Source organism: Dermacentor andersoni, chromosome 6 (assembly GCF_023375885.2).
Source record: "Dermacentor andersoni chromosome 6, qqDerAnde1_hic_scaffold, whole genome shotgun sequence".
NCBI classification, from domain to species: Eukaryota; Metazoa; Arthropoda; class Arachnida; order Ixodida; family Ixodidae; genus Dermacentor; species Dermacentor andersoni.
Window position 1 is genome coordinate 12,113,876 of NC_092819.1, and position 22,298 is coordinate 12,136,173.

A 22,298-nucleotide genomic window follows, 5' to 3' on the forward strand; every position below is an offset into this window, starting at 1 on the left:
CCATACGGCAACTCACTGCATACTACAACGACAATTGGAAAAACGGAACGCTTCCACAGAAATGGCGACACGCCGATATCACCTTAATTCCGAAACCCGGGAAACTGCTGTCTCTCCAAAATCTCAGACCCATTTCCCTGACTTCGTGTATTGGCAAACTCTTCGAGCACGTAGTTCTAAATCGCCTCCAGCCTCACCTCGAAGTGAACCGATTCTTCCCCAATACCTTATTCCGCTATCGACCAGGTCTGTCTGCGCAGGACATACTCCTACAACTTAAGGAGGATGTTGTGGATAGTCCAAGTAAAGCTCAGACAAGAGCCATTCTGGCGTTGGAGCTCAAAGGAGCCTTCAATAACCTCTCATATCACCTCATTCTAAACAACCTTGCATTCTCCCGATGCGGAAAACGCATCTATGATTATGTCCCAGCTTTTTTATCTGACCGCACAGCCACCATTGGCCTAGGTGATATTCGGTTGCGTATCATAAAACTTTCCGGCAGAGGGACTCCCGAGGGTTCGGTTCTCTCACCCACCCTCTTCAACGTGGTGATGGCAAAGCTACCACCGCTCCTCGACAAACTTCCGAACGTGCAGCACGCCCTGTACGCCGATGATGTTACAATCTGGATGACCACAGGGTCATACGGCGCCATTCAAGACGCACTACAGGAAGCCGTAAATATGGTTCAAGAGTATGCAACAGCCGGAGGACTCACATGCGCAGCTGAGAAGTCGGAGCTCCTGCTTGTATTCGAAAAACGAAACAAGGCCGTTATTCCACCAGCTATAGCATTGCATCTCAATGGCAACGTTATTCCAAGGGTAGACAGACTACGTGTACTAGGCCTTTTTTATGAATTTTTATTTATTTATTTATTGCTTCATACTGTCAACCCTCTGCTGAGTGTTCTTACAGGGAGGATTTAAATACAGGCAGACCATATATACAGGTGCATCAAGCGGCAGCGGAATCACAAAAATACATGTTTAACATTTTTTTTTTTCAAATTTACAAACATCACTGGCACCTGCCACAGATCTTGGTATCGCGTTCCAGAGTTCAATCACGGCAGGGAAAAAAGAAAAGCGGAACACATCACTCTGAGCAAAGTATGGGCGTAAAACATATTGATGATTAACACGACTGCTTCGTCTTCCTGGAAGTTGCAGATACTCATCTTTGTTGATTTTTAAATGTCCATGCAGTATTCTAAAAAACACTTTCAGACAATTTTTTTGCCTTCGTACTTCTAGTGTTTCCAGTTCACAAGACTGCAACATCAGTGTAACGGAATCTAAACGGCGGTACTTAGAGCATATGAAGCGCGCGGCACGACGTTGAACTTTTTCCAACTTTGTAGTCATTTCTTTCTGATGAGGGCGCCAGATGACTGAGGCATATTCAAGTAAAGGTCTAACAAAAGTTTTATAAGCTATCAGCTTTACATCTCGCGAAGCTTGACCTAGTTTTTGCTTTAAGAAACCTAATCTCTGATTCGCCTTCGAGCACACATTTTCTATGTGCGTATGCCATGTCAGATTATGCGCAACTGTAACACCTAAATATTTAAACTGGTTAGCACGAACTAACAAATTACCATCGATGTAATAGTTAAAAGGCAGAATGTTTACTTTCTTAGTCATATGTGTGTATGTTGATTTTATGTAGTTTATATGCATACCCCATAATTTACACCATCGGCTCAAATTTTCTAAACAACGACTAATTTTGAGTTGATCCTGAACATTGGTTACGGTAGAATAAATTAGGCAATCATGTGCAAAAAGCTTCATTTTTACCGGTTCTTCAACAACAGAAGGGATATCGCTTATATATATCAGAAATAACAGTGGGCCCAAGACTGACCCCTGAGGAACACCTGAAAGCACTTGGAGGGGACTCGACAGGCTGCCATCTAAACTTACAGTCTGTTTACGATCACTTAAATATTCTTTTACCCATAGCACTAATTTTTCATCGATACCTATTTCTCTCAGTTTAAAGATCGGCTTATTATGCGGAACCTTATCGAAGGCTTTCGCAAAATCTATACAAATGACGTCAATCTGGTGCTTCTCATCTAAGGCGGCAGCGAGATCATGAACTACTTCAATTAATTGTGTAATGGTAGATAGTCCAGTACGGAAGCCATGCTGGTATGAATAAAGTAAACTATTCACTTCTAGAAATTGTAAAATATGTTTTGCGATGATGTGTTCCAGAAGTTTACAACTGATACATGTGAGTGAAATAGGACGGTAATTATTTACAAGTGTGCGATCACCGCCTTTTTTGCACTGGTATAACTACGGCCCTGCGCCAGTCTGTGGGTAGAGAATGCGTATGTAATGATTTCTCGAAAATTATCGTTAAGTAGTATGACATCCATTCAGCATAGCGTTTCAGAAATTCAGGACAAATTCTGTCAGGTCCACCAGATTTTTTTCCATCTAAACTCAGCAGCGATTGGAACACCCCTTCTCGTTTGATTTCCAGATTTTCCATTGGGTAACGTGTGATATATGGTAAATGCTCGTCTGTATTCATGTTTGTATTATTAGTAAACAAAGATTGAAAGAAGTAATTAAAATGTTCGGCAATGTCCGCAGACTTTGTTAACTTTATGATGTCCTTTACGATTTCTTCAGTTTTAGCTTTCCTACTGCTGAGATATCTCCAGAATTTTTGTGGAGAACTTTTTAGGAACCCTGTCAGTGTTTGTTCAAAGAATTTCTTTTTGGATAGTGTCAGAGTATGCCTCAACTTTGCGCGAAGCCTGGGTATTTCGTCCGAACGCTTTTTCTTTTTGCGCAGTCGCTTTAGTTTTCTTTTCATGTGAATGATGCCGCGGTTAATCCAAGGTCGGCGTTGTTTAGACTTTCTTTTTCGAGTTGGCACAAATCGGTCCACACAATGGTTTACTATGTCCTTAAATTCATTCCAAAGCTCATCTACAGTTTTTTCTTTTGCGTGCTCAAATTGGCCAAACGAGAATTCCAAAAAATCTAATATTGAATTGTCATCAGCACGTTTGTAGTCCTTTACCGTAATTACAGGGGAGCATTTCATACGGAACATACTGCTAGTAGCCACATTCACTACAATCATTCTGTGATCGGAAATACCGTCTTCAATTGTCAACAAATGATGTTCTATATTATTGGATAGGAACACTAGGTCCAACAATGACCGCGACCTAGAAGTTATTCTTCTGTCCTCTTGAACGATTTGATTTAGATTAAAAGAAAACATTATATCTACTAGTTCATCAGCGCTGGATGCTTCAGCGCCGCTGCAGAGTAGGTCTTGCCAGTTAATGTGCGGTAAAGTGAAGTCTCCTGCCATAATTAACCGCGTGTTACTTGTACATTGTTGCGCAAGAATGTGTTCAATCGGTTTAGGAAGTCAAGCGAAGTCGAAGGTGGCCGATATATTGCACCGACTAGATAAACGACACTTCCAAAGAAAATTCTGCGCCAAAATGTTTCAAGGATGGCACTATCAATTAGAGCCGCGTGGACAGAATTCTTTATTATGATACACACCCCTCCTCCACGTGAATCGCGGTCTTTCCTAAACATTTTGTATCCAGGGGGAATAATTGAGTCATTTTGTATCCCACAGTGCAGCCAAGTTTCCGTTATCAAAACCATGCAAGGGCTCTGTGAAAGCAGCAGAAATTCTAGGTCAGTTGTTTTGCTAACTATGCTGCGTGCATTTAAAACAAGAAAACGTAGCTATGACGTAGGTGACGAGCCCGGCGTCACTATCGAACTTGTTGAATCGTCTGGGTCAGGCGGGCAGCCAGCCACTTCAAACTTTTCTTTACCGAATTTACTTTCTTTATATCCATATGGTATGCGCTTATCGTTAGTGAAGTCCCAAGTGTACATTTTGTCCTTTATCTTAAGTTTATCGTAGATAAGCTTGACTTCGTGCTTTTTCACCGATCCGATGCTGCACTTTCCCAAAGCTTTCTTCTTATTTCCGCTGTTTCTTTAGCATAGTCTTGGCTAACCCGAACATTAGTGCCCTTCAGTTTAATACAGTTCTTTAGAACACCTTTTCCCACTGACCTTTTCCCTGGAATCAAGGAACTTCATAATAATTGGTCTTGGTTTATCCGGTTTCGCTTTTACAATACGGTGAATTCTCTCTATTGTCCTGACGGGGACCCCCAAAGTATTGTCAAAAATACCATCTAGGACCTGTTCTCTGAGTTTGGTTTCTGTTTCATCAGCACTTTCATTGATTCCAAATACTAGGAGATTGTTGCGCCTACTTCTGTTTTCGTAGTCAATTAACTTCAATGCTCGCTGTTGGACAACCGATTCCAATTTATTATTTCTGTTGATCATTTCCTCGAACATTGTCAAAATTCCTTGTAACTTATCAGCTTTAGCATTAACAGCAGCAATTTCCTCTCTTATGCGGTCTATCTTGCGGTCTCTTTCTTCCAGTCTATCGATAATGACATGCAACATTTCATTAGCCTTGGGCTCAGGGTTCTGTTCTATGTCACCTGACACAAGCAATAACATGAGCATCGACCAGCAATCAGACAAAACAGCAAAACACTTTTGAGGGCAAGGCAGGACCAACAGAAACCTATCATCGCTACGATAAACGGGCAAATTGCCCAGCTGACTGACCTGCACAAGCAGTAATGGCGATTTAGGCATGATGTCCGCTGGTAAGCTGCCGTGCCCTCTGAAGAAATCAATGCCGGGCTGGGCCTTTTCTAGGTTGTCCAGCGATGACGTCACTCCTGTAGGGTGGGCGTTGACAAGTAGACGGTCCGCAGTGTCATTGCCACGTTGCGGCACATCGAAGAATCCTGGTTCAGTCCTGTTGTTCGCTGTAGACACCACGGCGAAAAACCACGGCAAACCTGCACAAGCAGTAATGGCGATTTAGGCGTGATGTCCGTTGGTAAGCTGCCGTGCCCTCTGAAGAAATCGATGCCGGGCTGGGCCTTTTCTAGGTTGTCCAGCGATGACGTCACTCCTGTCGGGTGGGCGTTGACAAGTAGACGGTCCGCAGTGTCATTGCCACGTTGCGGCACATCGAAGAATCCTGGTTCAATCCTGTTGTTCGCTGAAGACACCACGGCGAAAAACCACGGCAAAACCTGCACAAGCAGTAATGGCGATTTAGGCATGTTGTCCGCTGGTAAGCTGCCGTGCCCTTTCACATGCAACACAACGGGAAGGCCACAAATACCGTACACGTGCTCCGCCAACAACTTACCCCATTAACGCACATGGTAAAGCGCATTACAAACCGCCGACAAGGACTGAAAGAAAAAGACGTACTCCGAATTGTGCAAGCCCTCATAACTAGCCGATTAACCTACCACCTACCCCATCATAATCTGACTCAGACTAAGATGCACCCGATGGACACCCTCCTCCGTACGGCACCAAAGGCAGTGCTGGGACTACCCCAACGTGCGTCTACGCAGCTCCTACTACGACTGGGGGTGCGCAACACCATCTGCGAACTAGTTGAAGGTCATCTTAACAGCCAATTGCAACGTCTGCAACGAACAATGCAAGGGTGCCACATTTTATCCCGGCTAGGATACCAAACATCGGCCATACCATGCTGAATATGCCGGTTCTCGTCCGAAACACCAAGGAAACCACAACAGGAAAACCGCACGCTTCTTCCGCTTAGCATTCGCAACAAAATTCACGTGGCCCCAATTCCCCGGAATATGCACCCTGACCGTCATAAAGGTCGACGAAAGGCAACAGCACAAGCCCTGGCTCGACTCTTTGGCGATGACACATCAAACACACCAGTCCTATACACCGACGTGGCCCGCTACCAACAGAAACGTGCCCTATGTCTAGTCGTACTAGATAGTGCAGACATTCTGAGGGCTTCGGCCACGCTCAACACTGTGGACAGTGGCACGGCGGAAGAGGCTGCTATCGTCCTAGCCATCGTACACGCTTCAACCATGCCGGCGCCGGATGGACCTATATCACAGTGGTCACTGATTCTCAGACCGCCTGCAGGACTTTGGCACAAGGGAGGGTGACACCCTACACACACCGCATCCTTACATCATTACATCCAACAGCGTTATACAGGGTGCGTATCGTCTGGACACCTGGACACGCCTCTCTCCATGGTAATGAACGCGCTAATGCGGTAGCCCGAGAGCTCGCTAACCGGGCGCCATTGGAAAAGCGGTCCAACCCAGACGACGCACCGACAGTACCACTGAACTACACTGAAACTCTACAATATTACAGAGATACCAGGAGACACTTCCCTCCACCACATAATTCCCTTAATTGAGAAGATGCCGTCGCGTGGCGACAGCTTCAAACTAATTCATTTCCCTGCCTCTTTTAACTTCACCTCTTCCACCCCACACAATATCCCTCATACTGTCCCTATTGTTGAGCAAAGCCCACAGTATAACATTGCACCTGGGAGTGCCCACACCCTCCGGGCTGCTCCCCTATTCCTTCACCTTCACCTTCCTCTTGGGAGACTGCGCTGACCAGCTCAGACCCGCAAGAGCAGCGACGGCTGATCCGGCGGGCACGCGGAGTGGCGCAAGCCAATGGGGCCCTGAACTAAGGGCTCCACCCTGCGAGGAAGTCGCCCAATCTCTTGACAAATAAATGTTTTCTCTCTTCTCATTCGCGACGATAGCTGCTATGGACACCCGACACGTACGGTAGGGGCGGTGGACACCGTCGCCACCTGAAACGGCTGTTGGAATGAGCCCATAACAGATTGCGCTGTAAAAAAGCAAGCCAAGTGCTCATGTTTGTGTCAGCACCTAATAATGAATGTACTAGATTAGGAAAAGGAAATAGCGGGAAATTGCTCGCTGAGAAGACCGAGAAACAATGTGTGAGACCCGAGTTTAGAAATAATTATTTTCAAATGACCAAGAATTTAGAAGAGTAGAAACATTATTGAATCGTCGCGACGACACATCACAAGTCACCGTAGGCGTCGAAGTCCCTAGTTCCAATGAAATTGTTTTTGAGCAGCTCTGATAGCGTCCAAGCATCAATGGTTGCTTGTGCACTGTTAAATGCCAATAAGATGAGGCCTAAATCTCACGGCACGGGTGCGAAAACGTGCTCCTAGCGAAAGCGAAACATTGTACGCGGACAAACATGCAAGCGCACAGTCGGTCGCTGCGAACCCATGCGATCACATCAGTGTCGCTTCATTCTGTTAGGCTCTGTTTGTTTATACAGACAGTCCACTATAAGAATATATTTCACATTGTTTGCTCTCAGAGATTACTTGCCTTTCACGCAAGAAGCCGGTTCGGGGGACTCCATCGCTGCGCCTGCGCGCTGTGTGCGTTCACTATACGTATTCGGTAAATAGTATCTGTAAACCATTCTGTGCTTTCTGTTGCCCAAGATTATTATTTTGACAGTAAAAGACTTCCCTCGTTTCGAGAGTACGCACAGGAATGTCCAGGATGGCTCCCGCATGCTATCTTTATTGAGCGCCGAAAGCCAAACCTATGATGAGCGCGCCGCGCTATAACCTCATACTACGCAAGTGAGACGCTTCCCTACAGATAGCGAATCCCTAAGTCCTCGCCCCCAATGGCGCGGCCGCGCGAGCCCTATCTTGAAAGCAATCTGCGATGGGGTCAGAGTGCATACGCCGAGTGCTGATAGCATCGTATGCGTTGTGTTTTCGTCGCTTAGTTCGCGTTGAAGCGAGATGCAGCACGAAGGTCACTTCGTTCGCTGCTGTTGCCCTGCTTCTTCACGGCAGGGTTTGGACAGTGAGCGCGCGTGAGGATCGAGTGAAATGTGTTTGCATTTGCTTGTGCGCGCGTGACACCATGTTTGTTAATTTAGTAAGTGAATGATTACAAGTGTATACGGCCCATAAAACTACTATCCTTACTTCGTATAGCTGTCTACAATTTGCAATCGCAATCTAATGGTATACTAGTTTGCTAATAATAATAATAGCAATTTAGCAAATCATTCATAGCAATACGATACTAATAGCAATACTAATTTGCTATCGCCTTTCGGGCGAAACTGCGACTTCTTTTTTTTTTTTTTTGGAGAGCCATTTCTACATAATAAACCAGGGCGATTCCAAAGCACTTAATGCTTAACTTTCTGGTATAACATAATACTATACTAATCTGCTTTATTCCAAATCCGCCGTTAGCCCTTCGTGGTAGGTCAAAATGGCTTAGGCCTTGCCCGTATGGGCATAAAAACACAATGGAATAGTGTGACGCTTACCGGCCTTGAGTGAGCGACGCACGCCCGCATAATAACCGACTGCAGCGCGCGCGTGTGTAACATCCGTCAGCCTACTTTTCGTTGTTTTTCAGCTCAGCGAGAGAGCACCGCACAACCCGCTCAACCGTGTTCTCGTGCACTCTAAACGTAGTCGCCCTGGCCGTTCCGACAGTAGCGACGACAAACGGGAGTGGCCGCTCTGCGCTGGCCACTTCCTGCTAGTCCAGTGTTATAAGCGCAAAAATTATAGCAATCTATGCGGGAGGCGCCGTCGCGCGCTGTGCGGAATGTGAACGGTTGCACTTTTTTTCGGAGAACGAATCCGCTCGCTGTTCGCGGTCACTGCCGAAGCATACATGCCGAAGCCATTCTGGCTTCGGCATGTATGGCTTCGGTCAATTTTATGTGTTTAGCGCAGTTTGGTGCGGGAATTTGTGTTTGTATCGAAATGGCGCAATTGATGCAGGAGTCCCACCCCTGGCATAGCTATATAAATAACTGATGAGAGACAACTGCCCAGTTTCCGGCATCACTGGTGCAAATGAGGTGTGATCGAAAAAATACCTTTTTTGTCTCTGCGACACCGACTCAAATATAGCTTACCTGGTGCTGTGGCTCACGAGAAATGGCACTTTGCTGCTAAGCATGAGGTCGCGTTCTCGATTGGTAGCTGCATTCTTGTAGAACTAGAAAGCAACGAAAAAAATGAAAAGCGTTTGTTTACTGTGCAAATTTTGAAGAAAACCAGCTTATGAAAATCAACCCGCAGCTTTCCTCTATGCAGTCTCATTTATTGCCCTTGAGGTTATTTAAGACGTTGGACTATGAATGAAGTTTTAAGTGTATATTGAACATATCCATTGAGACACCCGATATAGCTCAATGTGCGAAAGTGATCAGTTGCTCGGAAGCTGCTGCATGAAACGCTAGTTCGTTAGAACGCCGCACAGCACACGTTCGCAAATTCAAGATTGCCCATTCCTGGCACAAGAACAAAAGAACTTGTAATATTTGTCGTGCTGAACGTAAAATTGCATCGAGACATATACCCTAATCGAAAACTTTTTCAGTTAGTTGTTTGAGCGTGAAAGATAGTTACCATTGCTCCTGAGTTCTGCACCTTTGTTCGCAACAAAATGTGGCACACGAAGCAACGATAATATTTTGTTTTTCTTTTTCAGACACCCATAACGCTTCTCCACTGGATTTATTTGATGTACGTTCAACGCACGAGGAGTGCCGACGTAGCATTGCAAGATCGGTCCATTTGTTCTCGCAAGTCATAAGTGTGCCAGGAGTTGTCACTTTGTGTCAGTAATAAATATATATCCATTTTTCTAAACGTGAGTTTTCTTTACACTAGCGCGAGGTTCGCGCATTTTATTTATCAGTTTATCAAAAGGTCATACCATGTAACTTACCATTACATGAGTTGTACTAGTTAGTGTGAAATGTTTTATTCAGCAACCATCTGTTGTACTCAGACGCTTCATAGTAGATTTTTGTCGTTCTCAGCATCCATTATGGTGAACACGTGTAGTGATTTTACATGTTATATTACACAGTGGGGGAAAGTGGTTGTGAAAGGGCTGGGCTACTGGATACGAGTAGGCTGGCTAACTTACGGCGCACCGGTTTGCGAGAGCAGAAAATTAGCCAAGAACGGTTGGCGCGCATCTGTCGCCAAGCGACAGAAAGGCCTGAACAGAGAGGCCTGAATGGGGCCTTGCTTTGTGCTCTAAGCATTTTACTTCCACTAATACTACAACTGCTGACAACTCTTGAATTAAAAAAAAAAAAAGCAAAGTGATACGCATATTGTTTCCAAATTTAGAAAATTGGCAATGCTCTCGTAACTGTCGCCGAGGCATTTCATCGAGTTCAATTAATTTACGAAAAAGAAATACATCCAGCAGTGTTCCACTTTGGTGGGGGACTAAAAGTTTATACGCCCTTGGAAACGGCCATAGGCTCTCTTTTTTTTTGCATAATATTTATTTGAATTTTGCCTGCCCAAACGGTTAGAGTCTGGTCGAAGTACACTCATTGGCTCATGAAACAGCTCTTAACAACAAAACGCGGGGAGAGATAATTAAGTTAGTCAGAGATTATAATGTAGATAACACAGCGTAAAGCAACCCAGAAAGCAGTGAAAACAACTTGCATGTGTGACAACGTCCAGAAAAATTTGTTTCCCTCGCGACAGTCTTTCCCAGGACGAGCCAATCCAGCACGCCTTCAGCCACTGGCATCCCACTCGGCACACCTAACTGAACATGGCATGCCACGAGCTCTCAAAACTAGGAAAATTCACTTGCTAGGAAAATTAAGGTCGAATTGAGCCGCGAATAGAGAAGTGATAAGAACTGTGCTCTCTTGAACATAGAGTTTCTCACTACATTACCTAGAGGGAAATCTGGCGCTGCTGCGCTGTGGTATGCATGGGAATGCCGGTATATTGTGGATTCGGATTGGCATCGTTCTCGTAGAGACAGGACACCTTGAAGACGCGCTTGGCAAGTACCGTTCCGTCTGTCACAATGATTCATTTTCTACTAGAACAGCACGTGAAAAGCTGTTTTAGCTGTATTATTACGCGAAAACATGTTTTGTTTAACTATGAGAACTTGTTATTGTGTGTACGACTACATGTTACGTAAAAAGTATCAGCGGGCCGCTAAAATCGCGCTCGCTTTGAAACAGTTGGTCGTCTGTTCTTGCTTTTCTTCGCTTGGTCATGCATCGTGGGTGAGTAAAGATGTAATATGCGTGAATGGAAACATTTTATGAAGATTTTACTTTGAGAACGCGTTATTTGCGTAGCCATATCTACGTTTTAGACGAAGCCTCTTGCACCACCAGCCAACACGAGCCTCGCAGACACATATACCGTCATTCCCATGACGGCACGGTGCCCCCTTACGAGGAAGCTTTAGCTCGGGTGCTCCTATCTAAATACATGTAAAAGGAGAATTCGTTTTTCTTGGCGACCACAACACCAAATTTGACGGAGTTTGTTGCATTTAAAAGAAAAACTTAAAATCTAGTGACTGTTGGTTTCGAATTTTCGATTTAGGTCGTCAATTTTTTATTAAAAATTGGCAAAAATTGCAAATTTTCAGAAAACGAAACTATCAAGTTTACAACTCTGTAACTCAGCAAGAATAGGTGATATCGCAATTCTGTGAATTGTACCTAATAGCACATCTAAAGCGGACAATTTTGACATATTATACATGAATCTCAAAAAATTTATTAATATGTAATTACGACTTTTGCAGAACCCTCGTAAACAACGTAACAAACTCACGTAAGATGTAAAATGACATATAAAATTTGTCCGCTTTGAATGATCTAATGGATGCCGTTTACAGAACCGCGATATCTGTTCTTGATGCAGAGCTATTAGTTTGTAAACTTCGTGCTTCTATTTTTTTCAAACTTCTGAATTTTTTAAAATCTCTTTAACAAAATTGAAGCCTTAAATCGAAATTCCGCTTCCAACAGTCACTAGAATTTAACTTTCTCTCTCTAAAGCAACAAATTTCATTAAAATCGGTCCAGGGGTTATCTCAGAAAAAGGTTTTTGCGTTTTTACACGTATTTGAATAGGCCGCGTCGGAGTTGGGCCCGAGCTAAAGCTTCCTGTTAAGAAACTCCCATAGTCGGTGGCGCCAGATTACCCTCTAGGTGTTATAGTGAGAAACTCTATGCTCTTGAAGAAGTGCTTCGAAGACTGACATTTTAAAATAATCGTGATGTTGTGAAGCTCACAGTATTATTGAGTTTACATACGCGCACACAATTTCGCAACAATCTTTAATTAGCCACAAATTTTTGAAAGAAGGGATGGTGTAAAAGCGAGCCAAGCTGCGAACTACTATATGGGTACTGCATTAGTTTGTTGAAGAGAATGAAGTTCATCAAGCATGTCTGCTCAGCCGTGGACGAATTCATAGTTGTTTCAACACGACTGTCTTAATTCTTCATACATTATTATCTGTTTTTACATGACACTTTTGCCAGTTTTTGTAACACCAACATCCTCCTAATACCATCCAAATCTTGGCCAGTCCCCCACAGCGGGTACGCGCCATCGAAGAAGGATATCCTATTCTATCCTTTCTATATAGCGCTGTTTATTTGCGAAGGATTGGTTGGAAATATAAATGTTTAATTGCATGTGCTTGTATGGGCTTTTGGCTTTTGAAAAGTACTTGGCGCCTCATAATTTACAATGGGAGATATTTTGGTATCTCTACATGAGGGTCAGTTGGAGAAGCGTTCGTTACGTGCGCAGAGAATTGTAGTGTTTAGTTGCCTAATTGATAAAGCGTCAAATAATAAAACGGAAATTATAAACTTTATGGCACACGCTGAAATTACAGAAGCGAAAATGCATAATTGGCACGTTGTAGGAATATTATGAAAGGTGTGTGAACGGCGCCCGTCCAAGCATGTCGGTTTTGTGTGCGCTTCAAGCACTTCCCGTAAGATGGCGCGCTCGTATAGGGGCCATCCCAATGCTTCGGGTAACGGAATATAAATATCTCGGTATATGGAGAAACGAAGGCAATAGATACATGGAAACACAGGAAAAAACAATAACAGTGAAGGGGAAGAGAAATGTAGCCATAATGAAGCACAGAGCGCTATGGCGATACATAGGTACGAGGTCCTCCGCGAGGTATGTGGAGAGGTGTAATGGCTCCAGGACTTCCATTTGGGATTGCGGTTGTTTGCTTTAAATCAGGGGTACAATCAGGAATCGACGGGAACCAAAGGTCAGTGGGTCGCCTCGCATTGGATGCTCAAGGGAAGACTACAAATGAAGCTGTGCAGGGTGATATGGACTGGACTAGTTTTGAAGTGAGGGAAGCTCGCAGTAAAATTGAGTATGAAGAACGGCTGAGGAATATGGAAGAAAGTGAATGGACTGGGAGAATGTTCAGGTATCTGTACAGGCAAAACATTGATTCACAGTGGAGGAAAAGAACTAGGAAGCTTATCAGCAAGTATGCGGCATGTGGGGTGGGCAACACAGCAACAAAGAAGGTCAAGCGGAAAGTCAGAGAGGCTGAAATAATCTCATGGTTGGCGGCAATGGAAAAGGAACCTGCCTTGAGTAACTACTTAAGAGGAAAAAGCGAAGTCAGGAAAAAAACAATTTATGATAACTCAAAGGGGAGCTCATTACTTTTCGAAGCGAGATCGGCATGCCTTAGAACACGTACCTATAAAGCGAGATATAAGACGGAAGAAGTAGCATGTGCTTGCTGCGGTAAAGCTAAGGAGACTATGGAGCATGTTTTATTGGAATGTGAAAACGTTTACCCAGTAGTCGATTTAGGCGCCACTGGTCTCCTTGAAGCACTTGGGTTCAGCGAGAGCAGTGGAAAAGTAAACATGTCCGCAATAGGCATTAGTAAGAGGCGATTGGAGGATTGGTGGAAGAAAAGTAGGGAAACGACTAAAAACAGAGACGCACAAAAGCACAGTTCGAAATAGGGCATCAGAAAATTTGGGTGGGGTAGTTCATAGTATTTGTTTTCTCTTTTTTATTGTTTAACCTAGGTAAGACATTAGGCAGTATAATAGCAAGGGGTTGGTGGTGCAACCCACCTCCCCGTTCCAAAGGGGACGCTCATAACATCCATCCATCCATCCATCGGCGAATGAGCACAGTGAAAGATGAAAGAGCGAACGCGGAGCGGGAGATGAAAGACGCGAGCCCCGAATGGCGGAGACCAATGACAGCGGCCCCTTCAGTGACGAGCGCGCGGGAAAATGGCGACATCTGGACCCTCCCGACACCTCGTTTCGTGCTATCGTCTGCTCGCGTCAGCTCTCGCTCGCGCCACTCGCGCTTGTTTCGATTGTCATGGTGAGAAAGAAACGGGTGAACAGTTTCGCAAAACGTTTTATACCGTAAGAAACCGTGCGAAAGCAACACACGTATACCAGCTCAAAGCATAGCGGTGCTCGTAACTGCGTGCGACAAACGCGACTGATGATGTCATGTCGATGTGGCTTCACCCTCTAGAACGAGCTGGCGACCCCGAACGTATAGTGCCACCCCTCGGAGAATGGCCAAAACACACGCAAGTTTCAAACGCGCTCTCAGAACGGCAAGGCGCCGCCGTTCGCACACCTCTCATATTATTCCTACACCGTGATAATAACGCAGTCATATCTATTCAGCCTGCAATCAACCCGTGCACATCAGTTCCCAGCGGCTACGGAGCCCCTGACCAAGATGCAGAGGTGCCCTTAGAATCTCTGGACCAGGACATGCGGCCAATGGAAGCTGAACCTGGTAACATTTAACGCGTGAACCCTCTCGAGTGAGGCTACCTTAGCAGGTCTCTTTGAGGAATTATCAGTGAATGCCTGGGATATTATTGACCTTAGTGAGGTTAGAAGAACTGATAACGCTTATACAATGCTGGCGGACGGTCACGTCCTCTGTTAAAGAGGTACTGCAGATAAGACATAATACAGGGTAGGATTTCTAATCTATGAAGACATAGCAGGCTACGTTGATGAATTCTACAGCATTAATGAGAGTGTAGCAGTCATCGTAATAAAGCTGATTGGAACCTGTAGAATAAAGGTAGTAAGAGCCTACGCTACAACCTCCAGTCATGATGAAGAAATAGAACAGCTTTATGAAGATATTGAATCGGCAGTGAGAATGGTGCAAACTTTGTATAATACTGTAGTCATGACGACCGTAATGCAAAAAGTGGGGAAAAAGAAGCTGGGGAACAAACAATCGGCAACTGCGGCATTGATTCTGGGAACACTAGAGATCTTGGTAGAACTTGTGGAAAGTAATAGGCACCGAATAATGAATATTGGAACGTAGATTGAAGACGGAGTCTTACAAAATATATGACGCTTCTGTTTAATCGCGAGCCAGGAGAAGAACGTGCAGCTCACGCGCTTCATCGTCTTTCATGGCGCCGACCTTTGCGCGCGCCCTCGCGCGGTGCGGGAGCCCCACATCGTTGTGTCAATTGTCCCCCCCTGCGAAAAGCGACGGTCTCGGTCGCGTAAAAAAGTTTTTTCGGCGACAAGAAATGGAGCTCCTCAGGTGCATTTCGGCGTTCAGTAGGGTTTCATGCGCACTACATGAACAACTTCCGCGCGAGGACGACGACGGAGCGAACCGGGGTCAGAACTGCAAGGGAAGACTTCGTAGGTTACGTCACTGAGGCGGCGTGTAACCTTGTAGGGACCAAAATACCGGCGGAGCAACTTTTCCGAGAGTCCACGGCGATGGATGGGCGTCCAGACCCACACGAATGCGCCGGTATTGCAATGGACGTCGCGTCGACCCTGGTTGTAGCGAAGGGTGTCGGTATGCTGTTGGCTCCGGATACGATGCCGAGCAAGCTCGCGTGCTTCTTCGGCTCTTTGTGCGAATTCTTCCGCGTGTTCGCTGGGCGGGCTATTATCAACCAGAGGTAGCATGGCGTCAAGTGCTGACGTGACGCGGCGCCCGTATACAAGTTCGAACGGCGTAAACTGTGTAGTCTCCTGTACAGTAGTGTTATACGCTAAGGTTACATAGGGTAAAATCTCATCCCACGTCTTGTGCTCTACGTCGATATACATGGAGAGCATATCAGCCAGCGTTCTGTTCAGACGTTCAGTTAATCCATTGGTTTGCGGGTTATACGCAGTGCTCTTGCAGTGAGAGCAATGCGTCAGCTGGAGAACGTCCTCCATAAGTTCGGCTGTAAATGCTGCACCGCGGTCGGGGATGAGAAGAGACGGTGCACCATGTCGTAGGGCGATGTGATCTACAAAGAACTTGGCCACTTCATACGAGTTTGCTTGCGGAATAGCTTCGGTTTCGGCTTACCGGCTTAAGTAGTCGGTAGCGACGACCATCCATCGGTTGCGCGAAGAGGTCAGTGGGATTGGCCCAAGTAGATCCATCCCCATTTGTTGGAACGGTGCTTGAGGAGGGTCCACAGGGTGGAGAAGGCCAGCTGGTTTAACTGGTGGTTTCTTGAAGCGCTGACAATCACGGCACGTCTTGACGTACCGTTGCACAGAAGAAAAAAGCCGGGCCAGTAATACTCCTGGCGTATCCTTGCTAATGTTTTAGTGAATCTCAGGTGTCCAGCACATGGCTCATCATGGCAGGCTTGCAAAATCTCTTGGCGCAGCGCCGACGGCACGAGAAGGAGGTACGTATTTGGACCGATTCTTAAGTTTTTCCTGAAAAGGACGTTGTTGTGCAAAGAGTACGATGATAAGCCGCGCACGAGCGACCGAGGAAAGACACCTTCAGCTCCTTGAAGGTGCTCGATCAGCGGCAGCAGCTCAGCGTCAGCGCGCTGGTGCTCAGTCAATTTTATGGTGTCGATAACGCCGACAAATAGCAAGTCATGGTCAAGGTCCGATGACGTCGTAGGGAGTGGTGCGCGTGACAAACAGTCAGCGTCACTGTGCCAGATCGGTAGACAACTGTAATGTCCTCCTCTTGTAGGCGCAGGCTCCAACGTGCTAGTCTGCCTGAAGGATCCTTGAAGTTGGCAAGCCAGCACAGCGCGTGGTGGTCACTGACTGCCTTAAAGGGTCTACCGTACAAGTAGGGTCGGAATTTACCAATTGCCCACACAACCGCTTTTTCTTTTTCAGCGGTTAAGTAGTTTTTCTCAGCCTTGGTGAGACTGCGGCTTGCATAAGCAATGGGGCGTTCCGCACCAGCTTGCCGCTGCACAAGAACTGCGCCGAGACCCGTATTGCTGGCGTCAGTATGAAGTTCAGTGTCAGCGTCTTCGTCGAAATGAGCAAGGATTGGGGCCGCTTGCAAGCGCTTGCGCGATTCATTGAACGACTACTGCTGCTCGTCCGACCAAATGAAAGGCACATCGTTGCGTGTGAGCCGTGTCAGAGGCTCAGCACTTCTCGAGAATCCCTCGACGAAGCGCCTATAATATGCGCACAAACCAAGGAAGCGTTGGACAGCCTTCTTGTCTGTAGGTGGCGAAAACTCGGCTACGGCAGCTAACTTATCGGGGTCTGGTCGGACACCTTTAGGACCAACGACATGGCCAAGAAATTTGAGCTCTTGGAACGCGAAGTAGCATTTTTGAGGCTTGATGGTGAGGCCGGCAGTACGGATCGCTGCGAAGACACTCTCGAGGCTTGTGAGATGATCGTCAAATGTGCTCGAGAACACGACGACGTCGTCCAAGTATACGAGGCAGGTTTGCCATTTGAGTTCAGCAAGCACGGTATCCATCACCTGCTGAATGGTGGCAGGTGCAGAACAGAGACCGAAGGGGAGAACTTTGAACTCATAAAGCCCGTCAGGTGCCACAAACGCTGTTTTTTCACGATCCTGTTCATCAACTTCTATTTGCCAATACCCTGATTTAAGATCCAACGAAGAAAAAAATTGGCACGTTTTAGACGATCCGATGCGTCGTCGATGCGTGGCAATGGATAAACATCGCGCTTGGTGACACGGTTTAACTTTCTATAATCTACAGAGAAGCGTAGTGTGTTGTCTTTCTTTCTGACCAACACTACAGGGGAGGCCCACGGGCTTGTGGACGGTTGGATCACGTCGTCTTGGAGAATCTCTTTCACCTGATGCTTGATCACTTCCCTTTCCACTGGAGACACTCTGTAAGGATGCTGATGAACAGGACGTGCGGACTCATCCGTTATAATGCGGTGCTTTGTGATGGACGTGCGCCGTACTTTGGACGACGTTGAAAAACAGTCCGCAAATTCATTCACGAGACTCAGTAGACGGTCTTTCTGATGGTCTGGCAGAGCAGCGTTAACGTGAATCCGTTCTTTTAGGCTGGGTAATTCAGATTGCTGAGACGATGCGATTTCCAATGTGGCGATGTCAGTAACATCAATCATTTCGCGAAGAAATGCGATTGTCGTTCCTCGCGGTACATGCCGATATTCGTTGCTAAAGTTTGTTAGCAAGATGACTGAACATTTGTTCCGCACCTAAAGAAGCCCTCTGGCTATGAAAATGTGGCACTCAAGAAGCAGAGGGATGTTTGCCTCCACAATCCCTTCGGCGTCGTCCTCCATGTCGCATCGGACAAGGGTAAGCACGCTGCTCTTGGGTGGTAACATGACGTGATCGTCAGCTACGTGAAGCGCGATGTCACAGTCGTCGCCGTTGCTGTTCGCTATGTCTTGCGTAGTAGCGAAGCTGACTCTAGACTCTTGCAAGTCGATGATGGCACCGTTCGCCTGAAGGAAATCCATGCCTAGTATAAGGTCCTTCGAACATTCACGAAGAATGACGAAGTCGCCGATGTATGTGAAGCCCCGAATGTTGACACGTGCCGTGCATCGGCCCATTGGAGTTATGAGGTTCCCTCCTGCAGTACGAATCTGAGTCCCGGTTTATTTCGTCGAAACTTTGTTTAGGATACGCGCGAGGTTCTGGATCATAACAGACGTGTCCGCACACGTGTCGATTAACGCCGTGACTTCGTGGCCGTCTATGGTAGCCGGTACGTCGCAAGATACTGACACTGAACTGCACTGGTTTCTCTGCGTCTCAATTACGTCATCTTCCGGTCGTCTTAATGGAGGATCTTCAACGTTCGCAACGTCAGCGACCTCACCTCCGCAGGTCGCTGGACTCAGTTTTCCCGGGAGGCAGGGCTGGGTGAGCGACGCCTGGTTGCGCTCGGCGTGAAGATGGGGCTGGAAGACCTGTTTCGGGCGGGTGACGGTGACCGGGGGACACGGAATCGTGGGGCAAACGAGGTCCTGGCGTCCGCGAGGTAGGCTGCAATTTCCAGGGGGCGTTCACCATTGTGCGCATTCAGTGAAAATCCACGGAGCCCAGCTCGGCGGTAAGGACACGCCCTGTAGAGGTGATCGGCTTCACCACAATGAAAACACAAGGGCCTGCGGTCTGCAGTGCGCCGTACGTCGCTCTTGCGGGGTGGTCTTGTTTCAAACATGAAAGGCGTGCGGCGAGTCCTGAAGTCGCCAGTTGCTTGTTCAACGGCGCGCATGCCATGAAAGTCCGGGACCTCGCGCACATCGTAAAAAGTCGGGGGCAACGAATTCTCGCAGCTTCCGCATACGACATGCGAGGCTGTGGCTGCCGTACCTCGTGCTGAAGTGTCTCGCTTCGGTCCGGGACTTGTACTGCCTGTACTGTACTGTACGGTCCGGGACTTGTACTGACCGGAGCCACCTGAAGCTTTTGAAGCTCTTCTCGGGCAACAAGCCTAGTAAGTTCCCGCAAGGTGTCGGTATAGTCCAAGAGTATAGCGAGAGGGTCACGCGATAGGGTCGAAACGTCGTGGTTGTACTACCTTGTTCGCTGCTGCAGTGCCTCTTCCACTGATGTGGCTTCCGCGAGAAACTCAGCAACGGTCTTTGGTGGGTTGCGTATTAGTCCACCGAATAACTCTTGCTTGACGCCGCGCATCAAGTTCCTGATCTTCTTTTCTTCCGGCATGGATGGATCCGCGCGTCGGAAAAGTCGGCACATATCTTCCACAAACATTGCAACGCTTTCGTTCGGCCGCTGCACCCTCGCCTAAATTGCAGATTCAGCTTGGTCCTTGCGATCGAGGCTGGCGTATGTGCTGATTAGCTGCCGTCGGAATTCATCCCATGTCGATAGGGCCGCCTCACGGTTCTCAAACCATGTCCGCGCATAGACCTCGAGGGCAAAGTAGGCGTTCCGTAGCTTGCGCTCTGGAGTCCAGCCGTTGAATTCTGCGACACGCTCAAAGTGATCGAGCCAGTCCTCAACATCTTCGAGGGTGTCCCCATGGAAGGATGTGGGGATTCGCGGCTGGTTAAGGACGACCTCGGTCGGCGCCGTTGAGGAAGAAGACGGAACTGAGGTACTCATTGTTATGACTCAATTGGGTAGAGGCTCGTGCTCAGGTGGCACTTCTTGAAGTCGACGGCTTGTCCGTACGTAAACTGGAGTCAGCTCCACCGGACTTCGTACTGAGCTTGTAGGCGGTGTTCCATCTGGGAGTGGTAGCATGTACCCAGCACCTCCACCAGAAAAATGTAACGTAGATTGAAGACGGAGTCTTACAAAAGACGCTTCTGTTTAATCGCGGGCCAGGAGAAGAACGTGCAGCTCATGCGCTTCATCGTCTTTCATGGCGCCGATCTTTGCGCCCGCCGTCCCGCGGTGCGGGAGCCCCACATCGTTGTTTCAATATCTTCTTCAAGGAGTGCAGTAACAGGAAGTGGATCTGCAAAGCCCTATAGGCGAAACAAGAAATTAAATAGATTTCATACTCTCTGCCGATAGCAGCATAGTGCAAGATGTCGAAGTGTTAGTGACCACGTTAGACCACGTTAGTCAGATCTAGGATTTCCCTCTATTTGAAGAGATATAGTAAAAATAGGAAGAAACAGGCCAACCTAGATGCAGTAAAGCTAAAAGCAGATGAATTCATGCTGGTGCTCGCAAACAAATATGCCGCTTAGAACGGGAAGATTAAAACAAATCAGGTAATGAATGGAACCGTAACTAAGCTGATTTCACAAGCAGTAATTGAAGTGGGAGGTTAGGCACCATGGCAACCACTAGCTCATCTTTCTCAAAAAACAAAGCACTTAATAAAGGAACGACAAAGCATAAAATTGTCTAACTCAAAAAATCAGACTGAATTCGCTGAACTGCCAAACTGATCAACATGAAGATAGTACGGGAAATTCGAAATTACAACGTGGGAAAGAATAAAAAAGCAATGAAAGATGGCCGCCGCATGAAATAAGCGAGAATAAAACTTGGCCTACGACAATGCAAGATGTATGAATTGAAAGATAAGCAGGGTAATGTCATTAGCAATTTCGATGATCTAGTAAAACCAGCCAAATGATTCTATAACGACCTGTACAGTGCTCAGAGCAGTTACGCTACCTTCATTCAAAGTAGTGTTATAATCGACCTAAGTTTTACAAGAAGCCATCGACTGCCACATCTGGTGACGGGGCGATACCCCACTAGCAATACGCAGCTGTCACGGTTGATGACCACGCCTCATCGTTCACTTCGCTTCAAGAAAGCAACGTGGCCCTCCTGACCGTCACGAAGTGGCCAATTATCGATGAAAGGGTCCTCGCTTGAACTCCCAGGGGAAAGCGTCGACGGCAGAACCTGACGAAAGCACTAATACTTCCACGGGCTACCAAAGAAGACATCGACGACCACCAGACCACAAGGCGTAATTAAGGCCATCTTGGCCCCCGCATGATGGACCGGTCAAGTGTGAGAAACGTTCAAGCGGGCGTCCCCATGTCGACATAATTCTCCTCTACCCCGAAAAAGCGTCACACCTTTATTCCCTGAGCAGACACAAAGGCAAGGACGAAAAGAAGAAAATCCGAAGAGCAGGAGCTCGTTGACGGCAGAACTTGACCGTCACGAAGTGGCCAATTATCGATGAAAGGGTCCTCGTCGAGAATTCCCGGAGAAAAGCGTCGACGGCAGAATCTGACGAAAGCACTAATACTTCCACAGGCTACCCAGGAAGACATCGACGACCACAAGACCGCAAGGGGTTATTTAAGGCCGTCCTGGCCTCCGTGTTAATTAGAACCGCTCGAGACTCGGATAAGAGTCGCCACCGTGTAGCAATGAAGTGAATACAATCTTTCCTACTTTTTTTTTACTCATCACGATGTCCGGCTTCGTCATCATTTCCTGATTCTTGCGGTAAAGACCCACCTCACTCCGTCGAGATCGTCTCAGTAGTTAAGAACAGTATACATAGGCTCGTCCTATAATTATCGATGAAGTTAGAATGGCCAAGCTTGCAAAGTATCACCCGGGACAAAGCGGCAGAAGAAGATGGAATATCAGTTGATTTTATCGAAGAGGAGGAAAAACATTAATGTGTTTTACTTGCCTAAACCACGATTTTATTGTGAGGCACGCCGCAGTGGGGGGCTCCGGAATAATTTGGAACACCTGCGGTTCTTAGACGTGAACCTAAATATAACCACACAGGTGTTTTCGCATTTTGCCCCCATCGAAAGGCGGCC

The 22,298-nt window shown here is 46.8% G+C and overlaps 1 protein-coding gene across 7 annotated transcripts in view; it reads left to right on the plus strand.

Annotated features, from left to right (window-relative positions):
• LOC126521223 (MFS-type transporter SLC18B1-like) overlaps positions 1 to 9,609 on the plus strand; it is a 126,148-nt gene extending 116,539 nt beyond the window's left edge. For all 7 annotated transcript variants that reach the window (XM_055065827.1, XM_055065830.2, XM_055065828.2 and 4 more), the window contains one exon: positions 9,449 to 9,609. In XM_055065827.1, coding sequence (XP_054921802.1) covers positions 9,449 to 9,553 — 105 coding nt within the window. In that variant the 3' untranslated portion in view covers positions 9,554 to 9,609. The remainder of the gene's footprint in view (positions 1 to 9,448) is intronic.
• The last annotated feature ends 12,689 nt before the right edge of the window (positions 9,610 to 22,298 follow it).